This window comes from Anolis sagrei, chromosome 2 (genome assembly GCF_037176765.1).
Source record: "Anolis sagrei isolate rAnoSag1 chromosome 2, rAnoSag1.mat, whole genome shotgun sequence".
Classification (NCBI taxonomy): domain Eukaryota; kingdom Metazoa; phylum Chordata; class Lepidosauria; order Squamata; family Dactyloidae; genus Anolis; species Anolis sagrei.
The window spans coordinates 126920402-126939000 of NC_090022.1; the positions used below are offsets into that span (position 1 = coordinate 126920402).

At 43.8% G+C, this 18599-nt stretch overlaps 1 protein-coding gene across 1 annotated transcript in view; it reads right to left on the reverse strand.

Moving 5' to 3' along the window:
- The window catches only part of LOC137096190 (dynein axonemal heavy chain 9-like), a 44253-nt gene that overhangs the window by 4317 nt on the left and 21337 nt on the right, over nucleotides 1-18599 (reverse strand). Inside the window, exons 12-19 of the mRNA XM_067464815.1 lie at nucleotides 17670-17827; nucleotides 16667-16805; nucleotides 14516-14803; nucleotides 13918-14128; nucleotides 12225-12352; nucleotides 11993-12101; nucleotides 11096-11243; nucleotides 1894-2068 (exon numbers count right to left, since the gene is read on the reverse strand). Of these exons, the coding sequence (XP_067320916.1) occupies nucleotides 1894-2068; nucleotides 11096-11243; nucleotides 11993-12101; nucleotides 12225-12352; nucleotides 13918-14128; nucleotides 14516-14803; nucleotides 16667-16805; nucleotides 17670-17827 (1356 nt within the window). The remainder of the gene's footprint in view (nucleotides 1-1893; nucleotides 2069-11095; nucleotides 11244-11992; nucleotides 12102-12224; nucleotides 12353-13917; nucleotides 14129-14515; nucleotides 14804-16666; nucleotides 16806-17669; nucleotides 17828-18599) is intronic.

The window sequence follows — 18599 nt, forward strand, 5'->3', positions numbered from 1 at the left end:
GGAGGCAAACAATTCAAAAGAAAGGAAAAATTCTGAGCCCTGAAAAGGACTAAAACAGAAAGCAAAGAAACACCCTTTTACCCTCTTCCCTAAAAGTATTTCTTGAAAATACTCCCTGGGAAGGAAAGTTGTGGCTGCGGACGCTCCTCCGACTGCCATTTTTGCTTTCTCACCCCTTCCCAGGGGCCCGGAACACGGGAAATTGTCAGCCAATCAGAGTGAACCTCCCAGTTCAATCTGATTGGCTGCTGCAAGTGGACCTGAGTGAAGACCTCTTCACTCCGGTCCACCTGTGAGGCATCTAACCAAACCCAGCAGCTGCCTCAGCTCAGTTGTCTTTCAGCTCTCCCACAATCCTACCCTTGGTTTTATTGTGGTTGTTGCTTGGCTGTATCCTTCCTTGTCACAACTTGGAGGGTGGTTGGTATGGGCTCTGAAACCAATTCTGGCTTGTGCTCCCTCTGGTGAAGGATCATCCTATTGTGTATTCGGGGAGCATCGGCACAGTGAGTGTAGAGCAACACTGAACAGGAGCCTGTACCATTTTGGCTCAATCATGCCATCCAGATTCAGTCTGGAGACTCCTCCCCAGAGTCGATGGACCGTCAAGGCTACCCATTGCTGTAATCCAGGTCCCGTGTGTGTGTCAACTCTGTATTTAGCTGTAACCAATAAACAAGTTGTGGCCTTTGTTATCCCAACCTGTGTGTGTCCATATGTTGTGTTATGATCTGGGAGTCTGCCACCTTGTACGTATAACTGCAAGTTAATGTGAATGCAGTATATCACAAAGTTAAAATGAAAAGATGTTAGTAACCAATCTGGCTACCATATTTGGCACTAACTTCAGTTTTTGAACTTAGTACAGAGGTAGCTCAATGTACAGTGCATTGCAAACATCCAGGAGGAATCCAACTGGGAACATGGCTTACTATTAGATACACAATACACTTGTGAATGTTCCCTCGCAACTCAGGTTTGCTTAGGATGAGCAGTCAGTTTCTTCCCTACCAAGATAAGAGCCAAATAATAAAATACTTTATCTGGTTTGCTGGAAGCTTTTGGTCAACCTGCATGTTTTACTGAAGTAACCAGATAATCTAAGACTGGATCTACACTGCCATATAATCCAGATTACATGTTTTGAACTGGATAATTTGAGTCTACACTTCTATATAATCCAGTTCAAAGCAGATAATCCAGATTTTATATGGCAAAGTAGATGGGGTCTAATTGGCTAAGCCAGGGCTTCAAATTTTTTCCATTAGTGACCCCTTTTGGCCTGAGACATTTTTACATGACCTCGGATATATAGGTATAGAAAATAGGAGCAACATCAAATATTTACTTATAACAAATACACATTTGTAAGGTTTGCTAAATAGGCTGATTTTCCTTTTTATGAAGTACAACTGAAGCATCTTCTGCAGAGTCCATTGTAAACACTGCATGACAGATTCATATAAATCACTAAAACAGTCCCTAGGTGGCATTCAAGAAAAAAAATCAGGACCCCAACATTGAGCTAAGGGGGCCCAATTTGAGGTCAGGATCCATAGTTTGAGAAGCAATGAGCTAAGCCACGCCAGCTACAAGCAGGCTCATCCATGGTTAATCCAGGAATCCTGCAGGATACTGGCATAACACAATGATCTCAGTAAGTCTCATGCCATCTCACCCTCCATCTAGAAAAGGCTGGCCCTCTATTTCTACTTCCTGGTTCCTCTAGGATAATAAGGACTGCAAAGATGTTTCCTGTGATTGAACCTAAATAGATCTTAACACAACTCTGTGTTGAGGAGGGAGGCATGTGTTCCAGTGATGTGTCTTTTTAAGACTTGAATAGGTGTTAATCAGAACTGTTGGCAGGAGGAAAGACTCTTATCTTTTTACCTGATCTTGGAACAAAGTGCCACCAAAGGCCCAGACAGCAGCAAAGACAAAATAAAGTTCATAGAGCTCTTTGGGGGAGTCTGGAGGGGTTGCCTCCCTGGTGAGAAGACATTCAAGGAGGTAACATAACATCTGAACCATGCTTTGCTCAGGAACTGGAATAATCTTCTTAAATCTATAATGGGAGAATTGAAAACTTATGAAGTTTAATTGGATTTAGCATGACTGCCATTTAACAATATGAGGAGATAGGCATATAAATCCTCTTTCCGAACATTAACATTTCTTTAAAACTTTCATTGTGTATATCTTTCTTATCCACCACTACAGACAGAAATAAAATACCATCAGCATGCAGCCAAGTAATAACTGTAATCATAAGTTTGAGCCATTTTAAAACTTTGATCCTCTTGAAAGAAGTGAAATGGAAGCTTTGCTAAGGGCACTGATTTCTCACACATGCAATGAGTTCAGAAGTGGTCAAATAACAGAGTAATCAAATAAGCCCTTTCATCCCATATTTTACATGGGCTTTGGCAACATTTACAGACATGTAAAGCCAGAAATTTAGGTTGCTTACCTGTAACCGTATTTCTTCGAGTGTCCATCTGCGAAATTCACACCTATGGGTTTCCCTTCGCGCATGCGCAGAAATCCGGAACATTCTAAGTTTGATGAAATAAAAAATGATTATTTTGAAGCTCCGCCCCCCTCCCCGCCCCCTCGTATATATATCCCTCCGTGTGCGGGTGAGCTCTAGTTCCCCAGCGCTAATCACAGCTAGGTCTAGAGGCATGACAGAGGGGAGGAAGGGCGGGTTGTGTGAATTTCGCAGATGGACACTCGAAGAAATACGGTTACAGGTAAGCAACCTAAATTTATTCTTCGTGTCCTCTGCGAAATCCACACCTATGGGTGAATAGCAAGCTACTGACCTGGAGGTGGGTCATGCCACGCAGGAGAAGAGGACGGCTCTGCCAAAAGCAGTGTCTTTCTTTGCTTGTATGTCCAACTTGTAGTGGGAGACAAACGTGGAAGGAGTAGACCACGTGGCTGCTCTACAGATTTGGTCCAAGGGGACTCCTCGAAGAAAAGCTTGAGACGTGGACACCGAACGTGTCGAGTGAGCCACGATGTGAGAAGGAGGTTCTTTCTTTGCCAATTGGTAAGCTAGTTGGATCGTCGAAACAATCCAAGAGGCCAACCCTTGAGATGATATAAGGTGGCCCAGCATGTCTTTTCTGTATTTCAAAAACAACTTAGGGGACTTCCTAGAGGTGGAGGTCCTATGTAGATAAAAGGAGAGTGCTCTCTTAACATCAAGGGAGTGTAACGCTACCTCCAACGGGGAGGATGGGTTAGGGAAAAAGGCCGGGAGAACAATATCTTGTGACATATGGAAATGAGAAACAACTTTGGGCAAAAACGTAACATCGGTCCGGAGGACCACCTTGTCGTCATGGAACCTAATGTATGGAGGGTCTGAGCGTAGAGCTGTCAACTCACTCGATCGCCTAGCAGACGTAATGGCCACGAGAAATGCCGTTTTCCAAGACAAGTGGGAAATGTCGGCAGAGGCCATAGGTTCAAAGGGCGGTTTTGACAACTGAGATAATACTAACTCTAGGCTCCACTGAGGTGAAGGAAGGGACGTAGGAGGGTGAACGTTTTTATAGCCCTTGAGGAACAACTGGACAAGGTTGTCTTGAAAAAGGGACGGCAAGCCGAATTTCCTGCGAACAGAAGAGATTGCTGCCAAGTAGCACTTAACCGAGGAAAGGGAGAAATTCTTGTTAGAAAGGGTAACAAGGAAATCTAGTATCACCGAAATAGGTGCTGAGGTGGGCGTGTAGCCCACTGTTTGAGTATACTTTTGAAAAGATGACCACTTATAATGATATGACTTTTTAGTGGTAGGTTTATGGGCGGCCAACAGAATTCTGGAAACATCGTCGGATAGGTTCATTGTGGTTTGATCCTCCACGCCGTTAGGGAAAGGGAGTGGAGGTCCGGATGGAGGACCAGGCCGTTCTCTATTGAGAGAAGGTCCGGGGTTGGGGGGAGGCGGAGGAACTCCTTGTTGGAGATGCAGAGGAGAGGAGCAAACCAGTGCTGACGCGGCCACCAGGGGGTGATCAGGATGCAATCGGTATTGTCCTGAATTATCTTGGCTATGACTGGGGATAGGAGACGGAGAGGTGGGAATAGGTAAAGGAGGCCTGGAGACCATAGGAACAGAAAGGCGTCTCCTAGACAACCTGGGGATGCGTGAGGGCGGAGCCTTGCGCAGTAGAGAGGGCAATGTGTGTTTACAGGGGATGCTAATAGGTCTATGATGGGGGTGCCCCATTTGTGGGTGAGAGTTTTGAATTGTGTGGGATGTAGTTGCCACTCGTGGTTGTTCTTTGAGGACCTGCTTAGAGAGTCCGCCAGTATGTTGTCCTGGCCTGGTAGGTGGATGGCTGTGAGGAGGATGTTCCTCTGGATGCACCATTCCCAAATTCGTGTCGATATGGCTAGCAAGGTGTGAGAGCGTGTTCCCCCTTGTTTGTTGATGTAGTATTTGACTGCAGTGTTGTCTGTCACAATTTGGAGTTTGCGGTTCGAAACGATGCGGACAAAGGCTCTGAGGGCCTTTTCTACCGCCATCATCTCGAGTGCGTTTATATGTAGGTTTCGGTCCTGAGGGGACCAGTGGCCGCTCACTTTGAAACCTTTGAGGTGCGCTCCCCAGCCCGAGTTGGAGGCGTCTGTCGTGAGGGACATGGATGGGTGAGGTTGGGTGAAAGGCATACCCGATTGAACATTGTATTGCTTTGTCCACCATGAGAGGGAGTGGAGGACGGAGTGGGGTGGGTATAGGATTCGGGATTGAGATTCTCGTAGGGGGTCGAATGACTTGATGAACCATCTCTGCAGCGGCCTCATCTTTAGGCGGGCAAATGGGGTTACATTTGTGGTAGATGACATGTGTCCAAGGATAGACTGGATAGCCCAGGCCGAGGCCCGACGGGATTGTTGGAGATTTAGGATTGATTGCTGAAGGTTGGTGAAACGGTCGTCTGGAAGGAAGGCCTTTTGGAGGGTGGAGTCTATGATGGCTCCGATGAACTGGATTCGTTGGGTTGGGGTGAGATGGGATTTTTCCTGGTTCACAACCAGACCCAAGTCCTGTAAGAGAGATAAGGCGTAATGAATATCTTTGCACAGTTGCGTTTTTGATATAGAACAAAATAACCAGTCATCCAGGTAAGGAAAAACCACGATGTTTTGTTGGCGGAGGTGCGCCGCTATGACTGACATGCATTTTGTAAACACTCTGGGTGCGGTGGACAAGCCAAACGCGAGGGAGTTGAACGAGAAGTGTTTGTCTTGCACTGCAAAGGTGAGGAACCTGCGATGGGAGTTCCTAATTGAGATATGGAAGTAGGCATCTTGTAGATCCACCGTCGCTAGCCACGCTCCCGGTGGGATGAAGGGTAGTATGTTAGGAAGTGTAACCATGCGGAATTTGCGTGGTGTGATGAAGGTATTAAGCCTACGAAGATCTAGGATGGGGCGTAGTCCCCCGTCCCTCTTGTCTATTAGGAAGTATCGAGAAAAAAAGCAGGTGTCGGTATTGTGTGTGGGGTTGGGAGATATGGCGCCCTTTTGAAGGAGCGAGTGTATCTCTTCCCAAATCTCCTGGGAGGGTTGTGTAAGGAGGACCTTTCCAACAGGTGGGTATGTGTCAAACTCTATCGCATATCCTCTTTCAATTATGTCCAAAACCCAGGCATCTGTGGTGATAGATTGCCATGCTGGAAGAAATGGCTGTAGTCTATTGAAGTATGTGAATGGTGGTGTGTGTATGGAAGGATGAGTGGTAATGGTTAGTGATGTGCTAAAAACGACGTTTATTGTTATTGGAGGGTCTGGTACCACGGTACTGACCTCTGAAAGGAAGCTGAGGCCGTCTCGGGGCTGTAGACTGGGTGTAAGATCTCTGTCGTCCTCTGTAGAAGGAGGTGTTATAAGGTCTGTTGTAGTAATGAGGGCGGTAGTAATATGAGCCCCATCGTTGGCGTTGGTAAGAGTGAGGTTGTTGGTCATATTTGAAGACCGTTTGTTTCATTTTATGAGAATGCTCGAGTTGCGAATCAGTCTCCGGGTTGAAAAGTCCTGCTTCGTCCATAGGCAGGTTTTCGATGAGGTTGCGTTGTGATTGAGAGAGGATAGCAGCCCTTAGCCAGGCATGGCGGCGAAGGGCCACCGAGCCTGCAATGAGTTTGCCAGCAGTGTCTGCTGTATTTCTTGCAAGATCCTTTTGTAAAGATGACAAAAGTAGGGCCTCTTGCTTAAAAGCTAGAGCCAGTGGCTGATCAGCTGGAGGTAACAGTTCCAGGTAGGGTGATATTTTGTTCCATAGGTGGGTTTGATATACACTCATATAAACCCCATAATGAGCCATGCGTGCAAACAAGCATGCTGAGGAATAGAATTTCTTGGCCATGGAGTCAAGTTTCCTTCCCTCTTTATCAGAGGGAGAGGTCTGGTTAGTTTGGACAGGTTTTGGTTGAGCATCAGTTACAATGGAGTTTGCTTTAGGCATTTTAGAAAGCCATGAAGCTGCGGAGAGATCAATACGGTATAAATTTTCTGCTCTTTTAGGAGTTGCCGGGATCATAGCCGGAGCGACTCCAGTATTTTTTAAAATTTTTAGTAGAAATGGTAAGGTGGGCAACACAGTAGACGTGGGCTGTTGTTGTTCAGTAGAAGTAAAGCAGGGGTCTACCACAGTGTCTGTGGGTTCAGGTGTAGCCAGATTTAGGGTCCTAGCTAGCCTTATTAGCAGGGCAGAGAATTTTTTAAATTCTTCCAAGTTCTTGGGAGAAGGGTCAGGGTCTGGGAGTGGTTCATGTATAAGTGGAGTCTCATCTGTTGATTCCAAGTCCACTATCTCTGATACTTGGTGAGTCTGAATGAGGGGGTCTTGGAGTGGTTGGGGGGGGGGTCTGGAGCAATGTGTTCCTCTGGAGGATGAGAAAGTGTGGCTGTAGGGGCTGCATGTGGGGGTTGTGGGTATCCAAACTGGGGTGGATAATGGGCACTGTAGTCCCTGGTGGGGTTGGGGGGAGGGGGATAGTAGAAGGGGTACATAGGGTAAGGAGGAGGGGGAGGGTAGAGGTGATAAGGGTAATCCTGTGGGCTATAAGGATGATATTGTTCGTGTCTGGCCCTTTTAGAAGGGTGGGGGCTAGGAGAGGGATGAGGGGAAGGGGAGAGAGAGCGCTGGCGGCGGCGCGGAACGCGCGCTGCTGAAGCTTGCTGTTCCGAGGGAGGAGTCTCCCTCGGTACTGGCGAATCCGGAGGGCTGGGGGAGGGAGGAGGAGATGACTGGGAGGGAGGGAGGGGCGGAGGAGAAAGCTCCGTATTAGGATCAGTTTGCAGCGGATCCAGGAGCTCCAGCGGGGGAAGGTAGGAAGGATCTTCCAAATGGAGCAAGGAGGGAAGGGGATCCTGAAGCTGTGTGACGGAACCGGAGAGATGGGGCATCGGTTCCAGGGTAGGGGGGCTCAAGGGCTGCTCGCCAGTGAGTTGCCGTCCCTTTTTTTGCTTTGAGGCTTTCTCTTTTGTTTTTGTCGCCCTCGCAGCTTGTTTTGAGGGCTTGGATTTTTTTCTTGGCGGCTCCACTGAGGAAGCGCTCGCCTGGCCCGGGTCTCGCCTATCTCCAGCACGTGGAGAGGAAGGCTGAGGGGGCTCTTGGGTTGGGGAGGAATGGGAGGGGGCAGAAGAAGCCTGAGGAGCCAAAGCGCGCTCATATAACAGCGCTTTCAAACGGCTATCTCTGCCTTTGCGAGCTCTAGCTGTAAAGCTGAGGCAAATGAGAGCTGGACAGGGGGAGTGTGACCCTGTTGGTTCTCCTGGACATCTCAGCGGCTTTCGATACCATCGATCATGGTATCCTCCTGGGTCGTCTCTCTGGGATGGGCCTTGGGGGCACGGTTCTGTCGTGGCTCCGGTCCTTCCTGGAGGGACGTACCCAGTTGGTGAAGCTGGGAGACGTCTGCTCGGACCCCTGGCCTTTGACCTGTGGGGTCCCGCAAGGATCTATCTTGTCGCCCATGCTCTTCAACATCTACATGAAACCGCTGGGAGAGGTCATCCGGAGTTTTGGAGTTGGGTGCCATCTCTATGCGGATGACACACAACTCTACTACTCCTTTCCACCTAATTCCAAGGAGGCTTCTCGGGTGCTGGACGAGTGCCTGGCCGCTGTGTCGATCTGGATGAGGAAGAACAAGCTGAAGATCAATCCCGACAAGACAGAGGTCCTCCTGGTCGATCGTAAACCGGATCGGGGTATAGGGTGGCAACCTGTGTTGGACGGGGTTACACTCCCCCTGAAGCCACAGGTCCGCAGTTTGGGAGTCCTCTTGGATTCTTCGCTTACACTTGAGGCTCAGGTGTCGGCGGTATCCGGGAGGGCCTTTGCACAACTGAGACTTGTGCGCCAGCTGCGACCGTACCTCGTGAAGGCGGATCTGGCCGGGGTGGTCCACGCCTTGGTCACCTCTAGAATGGATTACTGCAATGCGCTCTACGTGGGGCTGCCCTTGAAGACGGCTCGGAAACTACAATTGGTCCAGCGGGCAGCAGCCAGGATGCTAACTGGAGCTCATTATCAAGAGAGGTCAACCCTCTTGTTCAAGGAGCTCCACTGGCTGCCATTTATTTTCCGAGCCCAATTCAAGGTGCAGGTGATCACCTACAAAGCCCTGAACGGTTTGGGACCACCCTACCTGCGTGACCGCATTTCCATCTACGAACCCACACGCTCGCTCCGGTCATCTGGGGAGGCCCTGCTCGTTATCCCACCTACGTCGCAAGCGCGCTTGGTGGGGACGCGGGACAGGGCCTTCTCTGTGGCGGCCCCCCGACTTTGGAATGCCCTTCCAAAAGAGCTTCGTCAGGCCCCTACTCTGGCAGTTTTCAGAAGGAACCTAAAAACTTGGCTGTTCCGATGTGCCTTCGCAGATTAGGAATCCCCATCTCAAGTCCTAGATGCACTTTAGCACAACTAATGCTGCTGCACACCGCACTTTTAATCCTACGTTCCTCCTGCCATCTCAGCACTTTTAACCCTGTACCCCATTGCGCTGGCCGAACCAGTTTTAATAGTGTCTTGATGTATTGTCATTGTGGTTATTTTGCTTAATTGTTTGATTTGCTTTGTTTATTGCTGTGTTATGTTTTCTATTGTATTGTGTTTTGTGGCTTCGGCCCGTGTAAGCCGCATCGAGTCCTTCGGGAGATGCTAGCGGGGTACAAATAAAGTTAATAATAAATAATAATAATAATAATAATAATAATAAATGTCGCATGACTGGGGATTATGAGCCTCTCCCAAGCATAGTAAGCATTTGGAGTGCTTATCGGCCTCGGGGAGGGTAGCCCCGCAGGCCGAGCAGTTTTTGAAATAAGGAGAAGACATGCTTAGCCTGTAATCAAAAGAGTAGTCAGCCAGTCCGAGTCAGGGTTGGAGAGGAGACGGAGGTAGTAAAAACAGTCCTTAAGTCAAGCCCAGCCGGTAGAATGGAGAGAGAACGTTCCGAGATGCTGCCTGATTAGCGCGGAAAAATGAACTAGAGCTCACCCGCACACGGAGGGATATATATACGAGGGGGCGGGGAGGGGGGCGGAGCCTCAAAATAATCATTTTTTATTTCATCAAACTTAGAATGTTCCGGATTTCTGCGCATGCGCGAAGGGAAACCCATAGGTGTGGATTTCGCAGAGGACACGAAGAATAAGAGCCTTACCGCTTGCTGCAAAAAATATAATTATAGTTATTGGAGAGGCCGCCTTTACAAAATATATTTGCCTTAGAACCATCTGCTGCTCATCCTGAGAGATCCATGAGACACAGATACAAAGCATCAGGCTGCCCCCTTCCCTGTGCCTACCCCATTCATGACTATAATGCAGCAAGCAAGAAAACCAGCACCGTGACAGTCGTTTTTAAAAAATCCAAACCCAGATACTATTTGACTCACATGTGAACTCAAGTCTCATTTATAGCTGGAAGTGACATTAATACTATGTACTTAAAAAAACTCAAAAGGCATGTATTTATTTTTTACATTTATATATTTTTTACATTTTCCACCCAAAAACTAGCAGCTCCCCATTTTATCTTCCAAGGTAACGAGAAACAAGCAATGCCCCAAGTGCACCCAATGCGATTTGAAGCTGAGTGGAGACTAGAAAGAACACAGGTCTCTCAGATTGTAGTGCAACCCTATGCACTACCCCATGCTGTCTCCCATCTTCAAAGTGTGTAAGAGAAGAGCTTTCCAAACTGTCTTGCTGTCCAATATCTGTTTTTATGTGTTGGTCATTGGCCTTTGCGTTTCTCATCCATGCAGGTTTTCTGCTTTCTGAAGGAAGCCTCTAGGAAACTCTGTCAGTTGACAATGTTGGTGCCTTCTTTAACATGGGGTGCAACTATATTCTAAGATTCATGTAGTTTGACAGCACTTCAACTGCCATGGCACAGCGCTATAGAATCATGGAAATTGTAGTTTTACAACGTTTTTAGTCACCTCTGCCAAAGAGCTTGCCTCTAATGGCATGCTATTATTTACTTATGATACTTGCATTCACCCTTCCTCCATAGTACAGTTTAAGTTCATTTATATATTACCCACCCACACCCCCGAGAACAAGCAGCACTGCCATTTTGTCAAGGAGGGGGAGAACTCTGGGTACTATGTGAAAGAGACCAGATTCTTTGCATGTGGCCAGGCAACTATGGTGGCCTTGACATGTGGGAGTGGTTAGAGTTAGCATTTATTAGGCAGGCAACCCCTTTCCCATTTGTCAGCCTGTCTTTATTTGGTCATCTATCCTGCTGCTCTCTATATAATATGAATGAATGCTGGTTGCGTTGGTGGGAGGGAGAAAAAAATTCCCCCTCCTATGCACTTTATGTGTTTTAATCTATGTTATTTAATGTGTTTACTGACTAATTATTAATCGTTTTAATGGAGGGGATATGTTATTGTTTCTACTGTTGGTTTTACCGGTATTGAATTGTACCAGAGTTGTAAGCCGCCTTGAGTTTCCTGAGCGGGAGAAAGGCGGGGTATAAATGAAGTAAATAAATAAATATAGGGGGCAGGATTTCACCTGTCCAGTAGAGGCAGACTTTTAACTGTACCTTGTTCTCAGGGTGTCCAGACACACTGGCAAATACTTGTCAAACAAGATAGTCATATTAGCCCGTTCTGACTGGATTTCCCGTCCGTCTATCCAGCTACTCACAGGAGGATTCCACCCCAGGTCTGCTGGATTGATATAAAGGATTCCTAGAAACATTAAATGCCAAAGTTAAAGTTGCCCATTTTTTCACATGCAAATTACAGGTAATTAAAAGGCAATCAATTCAGTTATGGGAAGACCTGAGCCTTGAGACAAAGTGTTTTAGTGTCCTTTTCTGCATCACTGACATGAGACTTGAAACTTGACATTATTTAATTCTTAACTGTGCAGCAAATAAAATTGCTGCTTGACATATTCTTGGCAAAATGCTGTCCTATCTGTCCTCATCTAGTAAATGCAACGGATACAACTGGATACTATCCACAAATCTCCATCATTTGATTGACTGCTGTGCACTTCTGCTTGATTTAGAATATGAATTCATGAACTAGAAATCTGTCAGTGTTAAATTCAGCACATCCAGAATGATACAGGTAACAAACACCCAGGTACAAATGCAGCAACAGCATATTTATGTTTATATTGCTCTCGCTACAAATCCACAGATTATCAGGCAAAGATGGCCTTGGTAAGAAATCGCAAGTTTGGATACGTGCTAAGCAGGTGGTCCAATTGGTGAAACATTCAAGACCATATTTAAAAACAACAAAAATTGAGGTGTCTGTACCAATATATTGAAAATCAGGTTGGAGAGACATATTACTTTTGGATGTTCTAACACTTACAAAGTGTCTTAAATTTTCTAACAGATGAACTAAGAGTCATCTAAGGAGAATTATCTAAACAAAGGAAAAAGAACTGATGCTACCTTCCCTTTCCTTCCCCTTTTGTCTACCTGCTCTGGAGACAGTGGCTGGGGTGGCAGTCCGCAAGTGACTGATCTCAAACAGTAGCCTCATAGTCGGGTTAAGGGGGATCCTTTCATTGCTTGCTAGTGTGAGCACCTGCAAAGGGACAGGTCTGGTCAATTTCAGCACAAAAGAGCAAGGTGAGTCACCGTGAAATGCCTGAAACTTATAGGCAACATGAGAACCACAATACCGGCAATCCGTTTAATTGTGCCTTACCTTATTATCATCCATGACAGTATTCAGAGATTCAATCCACATTGGATCAATATCACCATCCAGCACAATCCATTTGGGGCCTTCATGTGTAACGTTAGCTAGGTCTCGCATAATCGATGAGAACAGTCCTAAAGAGATTGAAGGCACTCAATGGGATCCTCAAAGGACCCTATCTGCTCTTTGCCTCATAACTTACAAGGATTTGATTCAGCTTGCATGCAAAACTAGAGCTATTGAAATCTCATAATTACAAAAACAAGAGATGCGTAGATGCATCTTCTTTAAACTAATTATGAGAAAATGTAATCAAACAATCTCACTGAACAATAATCTCAAACAATTTAATATTGCTCAGTATGATTATAGACAAAAAGCCGGGGGGGGGGGGGACAATCTTAGGTACTAGAACCAAAATAAAAGAGGAAGGCAGAATGTAATTCTGAAAAGGATTTTACTGTTACTTTGTTCTTTTTTTCCTTTTTGCCCAAATTGACATTATCTTTAATAGAGAAGAAATACAGCCATAATCTAAGGTTCACGTATTTAGTTTAAGAATTGTCGTGGGATACTATCCTCACAGAAAAGCTACATGTGCTTCTTTCTATTGGAAAGTGTCTTTTGATTGCTAGTTCACTATAAATAACTGATTTTTATTAATATTGACAACTGTGTGGCTGCTTCTGTCCTACAGTGTGTTCCAATAGTGTGTACACACATCAATATCCTTGTGTACAAATAACCAGTAACATAGCCTTGTGTTGTATGATTTCATCGGTGTATCTTCTTCATATTTCTTTAGTACATTGAATTCATTTTTCTAAGAAGATCTGTTCATTTGGATTTGGGGTTGATCAAATCCTATGTTTGTGTTCTAGATTCTTCTATATTTTTATCATCAGCCTATGTGACTATAACATAAATTGACAGCCACATTACATGTCAGGGTTTGAACCCTAAGCCAACTTTCAGCCAGATATGTTCCTGATCTATTATTTCACTCACATCTGCTAATAAGATGATTAGTAAATGCAACTGACATGCCTGAAGAGGCTAAAAAGCTCTGGACTAGACAAGTGAAACTGTCTCCAAGATCAATGCGAAGGCAGCAAAATTATGCAGATTTGGCAAGATGTAACATCTAATACATGCCAATAAAAGGGACAGCCAAACTAGACAGAGGAGAGAGATGAATAATAACAAGAACTGCAAAATTTCCAGAAGGTTCTTAGGCAAAGCACCTGGTCAAGGGTTGGGTTCTTGTAGTATCATAATCCCACAATGCAAGGAGAATGTCATTATGTAGAACTCATATGCAGTGTCAACAACTAAAATGGGATTAGGAGAATCCCAGAATTCTATATGTGAAGCTAGTGAGGGCAGTGACAATTCAAACCAAAGTTAACATGAGTAGTGATCAAGTCGATCTAGAAACCATCTGTGTTAAGATATTGTATGTTGTCAAAAGGCTCCAACAATGAGAGAGAATGTGATCAGACAGCATTGTAAACAGGATTTGTAAATATCAAATCTTAATAGGAACTTGGATTATAAATGAATGTGTGTTTTCTTTCTCCTCCCTCCAACTCTCTCTAATTTCAGCCTAGTTAGATCAATTTCAGGCTACACACAGGTTAGGGGAATATCTTTTACTAAGGTGTTGGTGGCAGTGGGGATTGAGGTATAAGAAGCTCACCATCTTTCCATTCTCTTGTAGCTGGGTTAATAATGCCAAAGAGTTCATCATTGGTAACTGCCTTTGGGTTGAGATCTGTCCAAACAGGCCGTCGCTTCATGATATGGTAAGTCTTGTTCAGAGATTTCAGCACTTGAGACTTGCCTGTCCCTGCACTGCCCACCACAAAGACTGAGTGCCGAACTGCCAGGAGCTCTTCTAGCTGCACAACCTGAATGAATGACCAATCAGAAACGGATACCATATTGCAAACAAAATAGTATTCTATTTCAGTAAGGAACAATAAGTGCAAATTCATTTCAGATTTATATATAAACTTCACAATACATCCTAGAGTTCAATGGATCATGTTCCATGTTGGGGATGGAGAACAGTTCTTCATAAGATGAAAGGTCACAAATCAAGCTTCGGGTCTGAACAGAAACCCTACCTACAAGAATCACCATAAAACACCGATGGGCAAACGACAAAAAAATAAAGGAAATGTAACACAAGCATTTATTTTCTTTAGAGAATACAGAGGAGTTTATTCCATGACAGGTAAGAAGCCACCAAAGCAACCATATAAAAGGTGGTTGAATGAAAAACCCAGCCTTACTTTGAGCACAAAGTTGTCCTCTGGTTGAAGTTTTAGTTGCAGGACAGCTTGCTTTACAAAAGATTCAAAACTGAGATCTCGCTTTCTGGGGACATCCAAAGCAGGAAAGAGATCCCCTATCAGGCCCATGAACACTGGCATGTCATCCGTCACAATCTTCGGGATGTTGAAATCTCGCAGGGAGCGCATCAGGACCTGGTCTTCAGGGCGGTCTGGGTCTCCCCTCTTGAGGGATCCGGCAACAACTAGGACTGACTTAATCGCACGTAAACCCCAGTCATAATGGTCCTAATTGGATGGGGAAGGGGGAAAAGACAATTCACACACATCTAAGTACAAACCTTAGAAAGATAATATACTAAATAGGCAGGACGCAACTGAGCCTCACCTACTTTTCCCCTTTCAAGTAAGTGCAATTTGGATCATAACACACACACACACACACACACACACACATATTTTTACCCCTTCATCTGTCACGGGGGTTAAAATAGGATACAAAGCTCTCCATTGGCATCCCTGAAGTGCATGTGTGTATGCATGTGCTTCTGTGGGTTGGGATGAGGATTGAGTAAAAACAAGTGGAAAGGTTTAATCCTGGGATGGAGATCATGCACTTTTCAAATGCTGTTTGACTACAGCTACCAGGATTTATCACAACTGCCTATGCTAGCTAGGGCTGATGAGATTTGCAGACCAACACAATCTGGAGGGTTTCATCACTCTCAATCCTGTTTAAACATTCCCTGCTCAGTGTACAGTCGTCTTGGTTCAGTCCACTTAGAAAGATAGCCTCAGTTGCATTCTACCTACTTAACAAAGCATCTCATTTAACCTGGTATCTGCAGATCTCAGCATGTTTTCAAAGTAGCAGAAACTGGCCTTCATCTAATTTTACTTTGATCACCAGCTTTTTTTCTGGAAGGACTTTAGAGAGTTTCATAGGCAGATAGACAGGCAATACAGAATTAGCAAGCAAAAGGAGCAAAAGAAAGGAGATAAAGGGAGTCAAAACCAAACAATGATTGTGCGAAATTTTACTTGGAACATCTCAGTTCCAGTGTTAGCCAAACCCAACCTCTTTTTTTTTTTCTTTTTTAGATTACTAAGGAAACTAATCTAGAAAGGAAAAAGAGCACTGAGAACAACAGTTCTCATTTGACACTTCAAAATGCCTTTTGAAAAGAATAGGAACATAGGTGGGATACAAAGCACAAGCCAACAAGTATTTTATATCAGATATAATTTTAGGACATTCTAATAAGAGTTTTTTGTGCTGAATTCAGATCTGTGTATTTTTTTTTGTCTATCACGTGTAGTTTTGTAATGAAGCTAATCGAATAATTAATGCATTTACACAGTGATATCAATAGAATATGAATAGCACTGGTGGCACAGCGGGTAAAACCGCTACGCTGGTGAACTTGCCGATCAAAAGGTTGGTGGTTCAAATCTTGGGAGCAGAGTGAGCTCCCACTGTTAGGCTCAGCTTCTGCCAACCTAGCAGTTCAAAAACATGGAAATGTGAGTACATCAATAGGTATTGCTTCTGTGGGAAGGTAACAGCACTCCATGCAGTCATGCTGGCCACATGAGTTTGGAGGTGTCTATGGACAACACTGGCTCTTCAGCTTAGAAACGGATATGAGCACCACCCCTCAGAGTCAGATAGGACTGGACTTAATGCAAGGGGACACCTTTACCTTTACCTTATCAATAGAATCTAATTGATATCAGTACATAAATGCATTAATTATTCGATTAGCCTCGTCACAAAAAATACACATGATAGAGAAAAAAATAAACACAGATCTAAATTCAGGGCAAAAAAACTCTATAAGGATGACCTAAAATTATATCTAATGAAAAATACTTGTTGGCTTGTGTTACACGAATATGATGTGAAATGTGCAGTCTTTATAGTAGTCCGTTGTAATGTACCATTTGTCATATTTGTAAAAGTTGACGTGATGGAAAAAAATAAAGACATATTTAAAATCAGCATTAAAAACTAATTTAAACTGCACTACTCTCATTTCTGATTATTACAAAAAGTTTGATTTTGTTGGCCTGTGTAATTTGAGTGGTTCATAGAATTAAAATTTAGCTGTTTGTTGTGTGATAATATGCAAATTAAGGAAATATACTTACCTGCTTTGAAAGCAGTTCTTTGCACAACTGATAAAGGGTAATGAACTTCCTAGCTAACAGCCTGGCTTCTATGAATCCTTCAGCCACCAGCATGATTTCACAGATCAGCTCAAAGTCTGGTACAACCATTGCACATGGCCTAAGAAATAAGGTAACCAAACTGAATAAGGAAACGTTGCCTGATCCCAGCTCAGAAAATTGGTCCATCTTGCTCAGGATAGTCCTTTTGCTCACTGGCAACAGCATTTGAAGGTTTCAGAAATAAAGGGACTTGTGTATCATCTGCTCCAAGAATGTTTTAAACACAAAACCTTTGAGAGATAAAGACTGGACTGGGCCTAGAGTCTTCTGGCATGCAAAGCATTTGCTGATCCCTATTCAAAATGCATTGTAAACAATTTGAAATATCCAGCACCAGAGATTGGACTAAGACAGAACAAGCCATTATTAATCCACTGTAGTGATATTTTACACCAGCTCTGCAGCCTCATGGTGATCAAATATTCAAAGAACAATATAGTTCTATATTATTATTATTATTATTATTATTATTATTATTATTATTTCACCCGCCTCACTTCACTGCTTGAGGCGGGGCACAACACAGTTAGGGCCAGGATGGAATACACTAAGTATACAAATTGATGCACTTTATCTGGCCTATGGACTTTGGGCCCAGACTGGCCACATTCACTCACACACCAAAAATAACTTAGTTAAAACTTGGAAGTAACATATTGTGGTACTTCTCTGACCCTCACCAAAGCAAAAGAAAGATACCTGTTAAGGACTATGTGGTCAATACTGATGGCTATGGAACCTAAAAATTAGAATCTAGTACCAATTAATGATTCATTAGTAGATACAACGTAGTCTCAATTTTCCTTCTCAAAAATGGGAACAAGTAAACACGGGAGTACTTCAGGGAGTAAACATTTTCACATACTACAGCTACTACAGTAAGAGACATAATAGAATCGACGAGAAATTAGTTCTGTTTTACCTGAAAAGAGCTTTCAAATTCTCAGGCAGCTCTGTACGACCTGCGTAGCCAGGATTCATGGTAATGAATATACCAACAGAAGGAACCAATTTAATGTCTTCCCCAAGGAAATTAAAATTCTGTCTTTTGTCTCTTATGGCATCCTGAATACTTTTCACCTAAAATGAGGGAGCAAAATGAAATGTTCGTAAGAACACTACAGCACACTAGCCCAGCAAATTTAACTAAATGTTAACTGTATAAAAAGGAAATTGTAACACACACTCCAATTCAAGTAAGGTGTCTATGTTGCAATAGATCAAACCTTGGAAATGTTTGCTCTAAATTGAGAGGAGATACATTCATGTTTCCTCAAAAAAGTTTTCCAACATCTGGAATATTTTGCATTTTGATAATTATAGTATTCTTTTTGAGACAGAGCAACAAAAAACACTTTATTCCAAGTGTAGCCTCATAGCTACATAGATACGTGTAGTAGCATTACGGTACTAGCAACTGTATTGTTCAATCCCTTTTCTGATCATGCTCAGCATGAAATGTGTCAATAGCAAAAAAAAATCTGCATAGTCATCATCTTCAAATATTGACTTGTAACTTTCAAATGTCACAAAAAATCACAACTGTGCAGGCCACTGTATTCTCTTCCTATAGTTTCCAAAACAAGTGTGAGTGCATTTCTTTAAGTCTAGGTAGACCACCTTCAGCTTAGCACTGACACCAAATGAATTCAGAGTGTAATTAATCACTTAGGATACAGTCAACATCATTTAGAAATATGAAGAACAGTGTTAGGACCTTATGACGTGACGATTTATATAGAACGGATTGATTGCCCCTTGGATGTTGATTCAAACCAGTAACTGCTGATTGCTTAATTGTTTTTATACTGTTTTATATTGTTTGTACTGTTTTATACTGCTTTGTACTGTT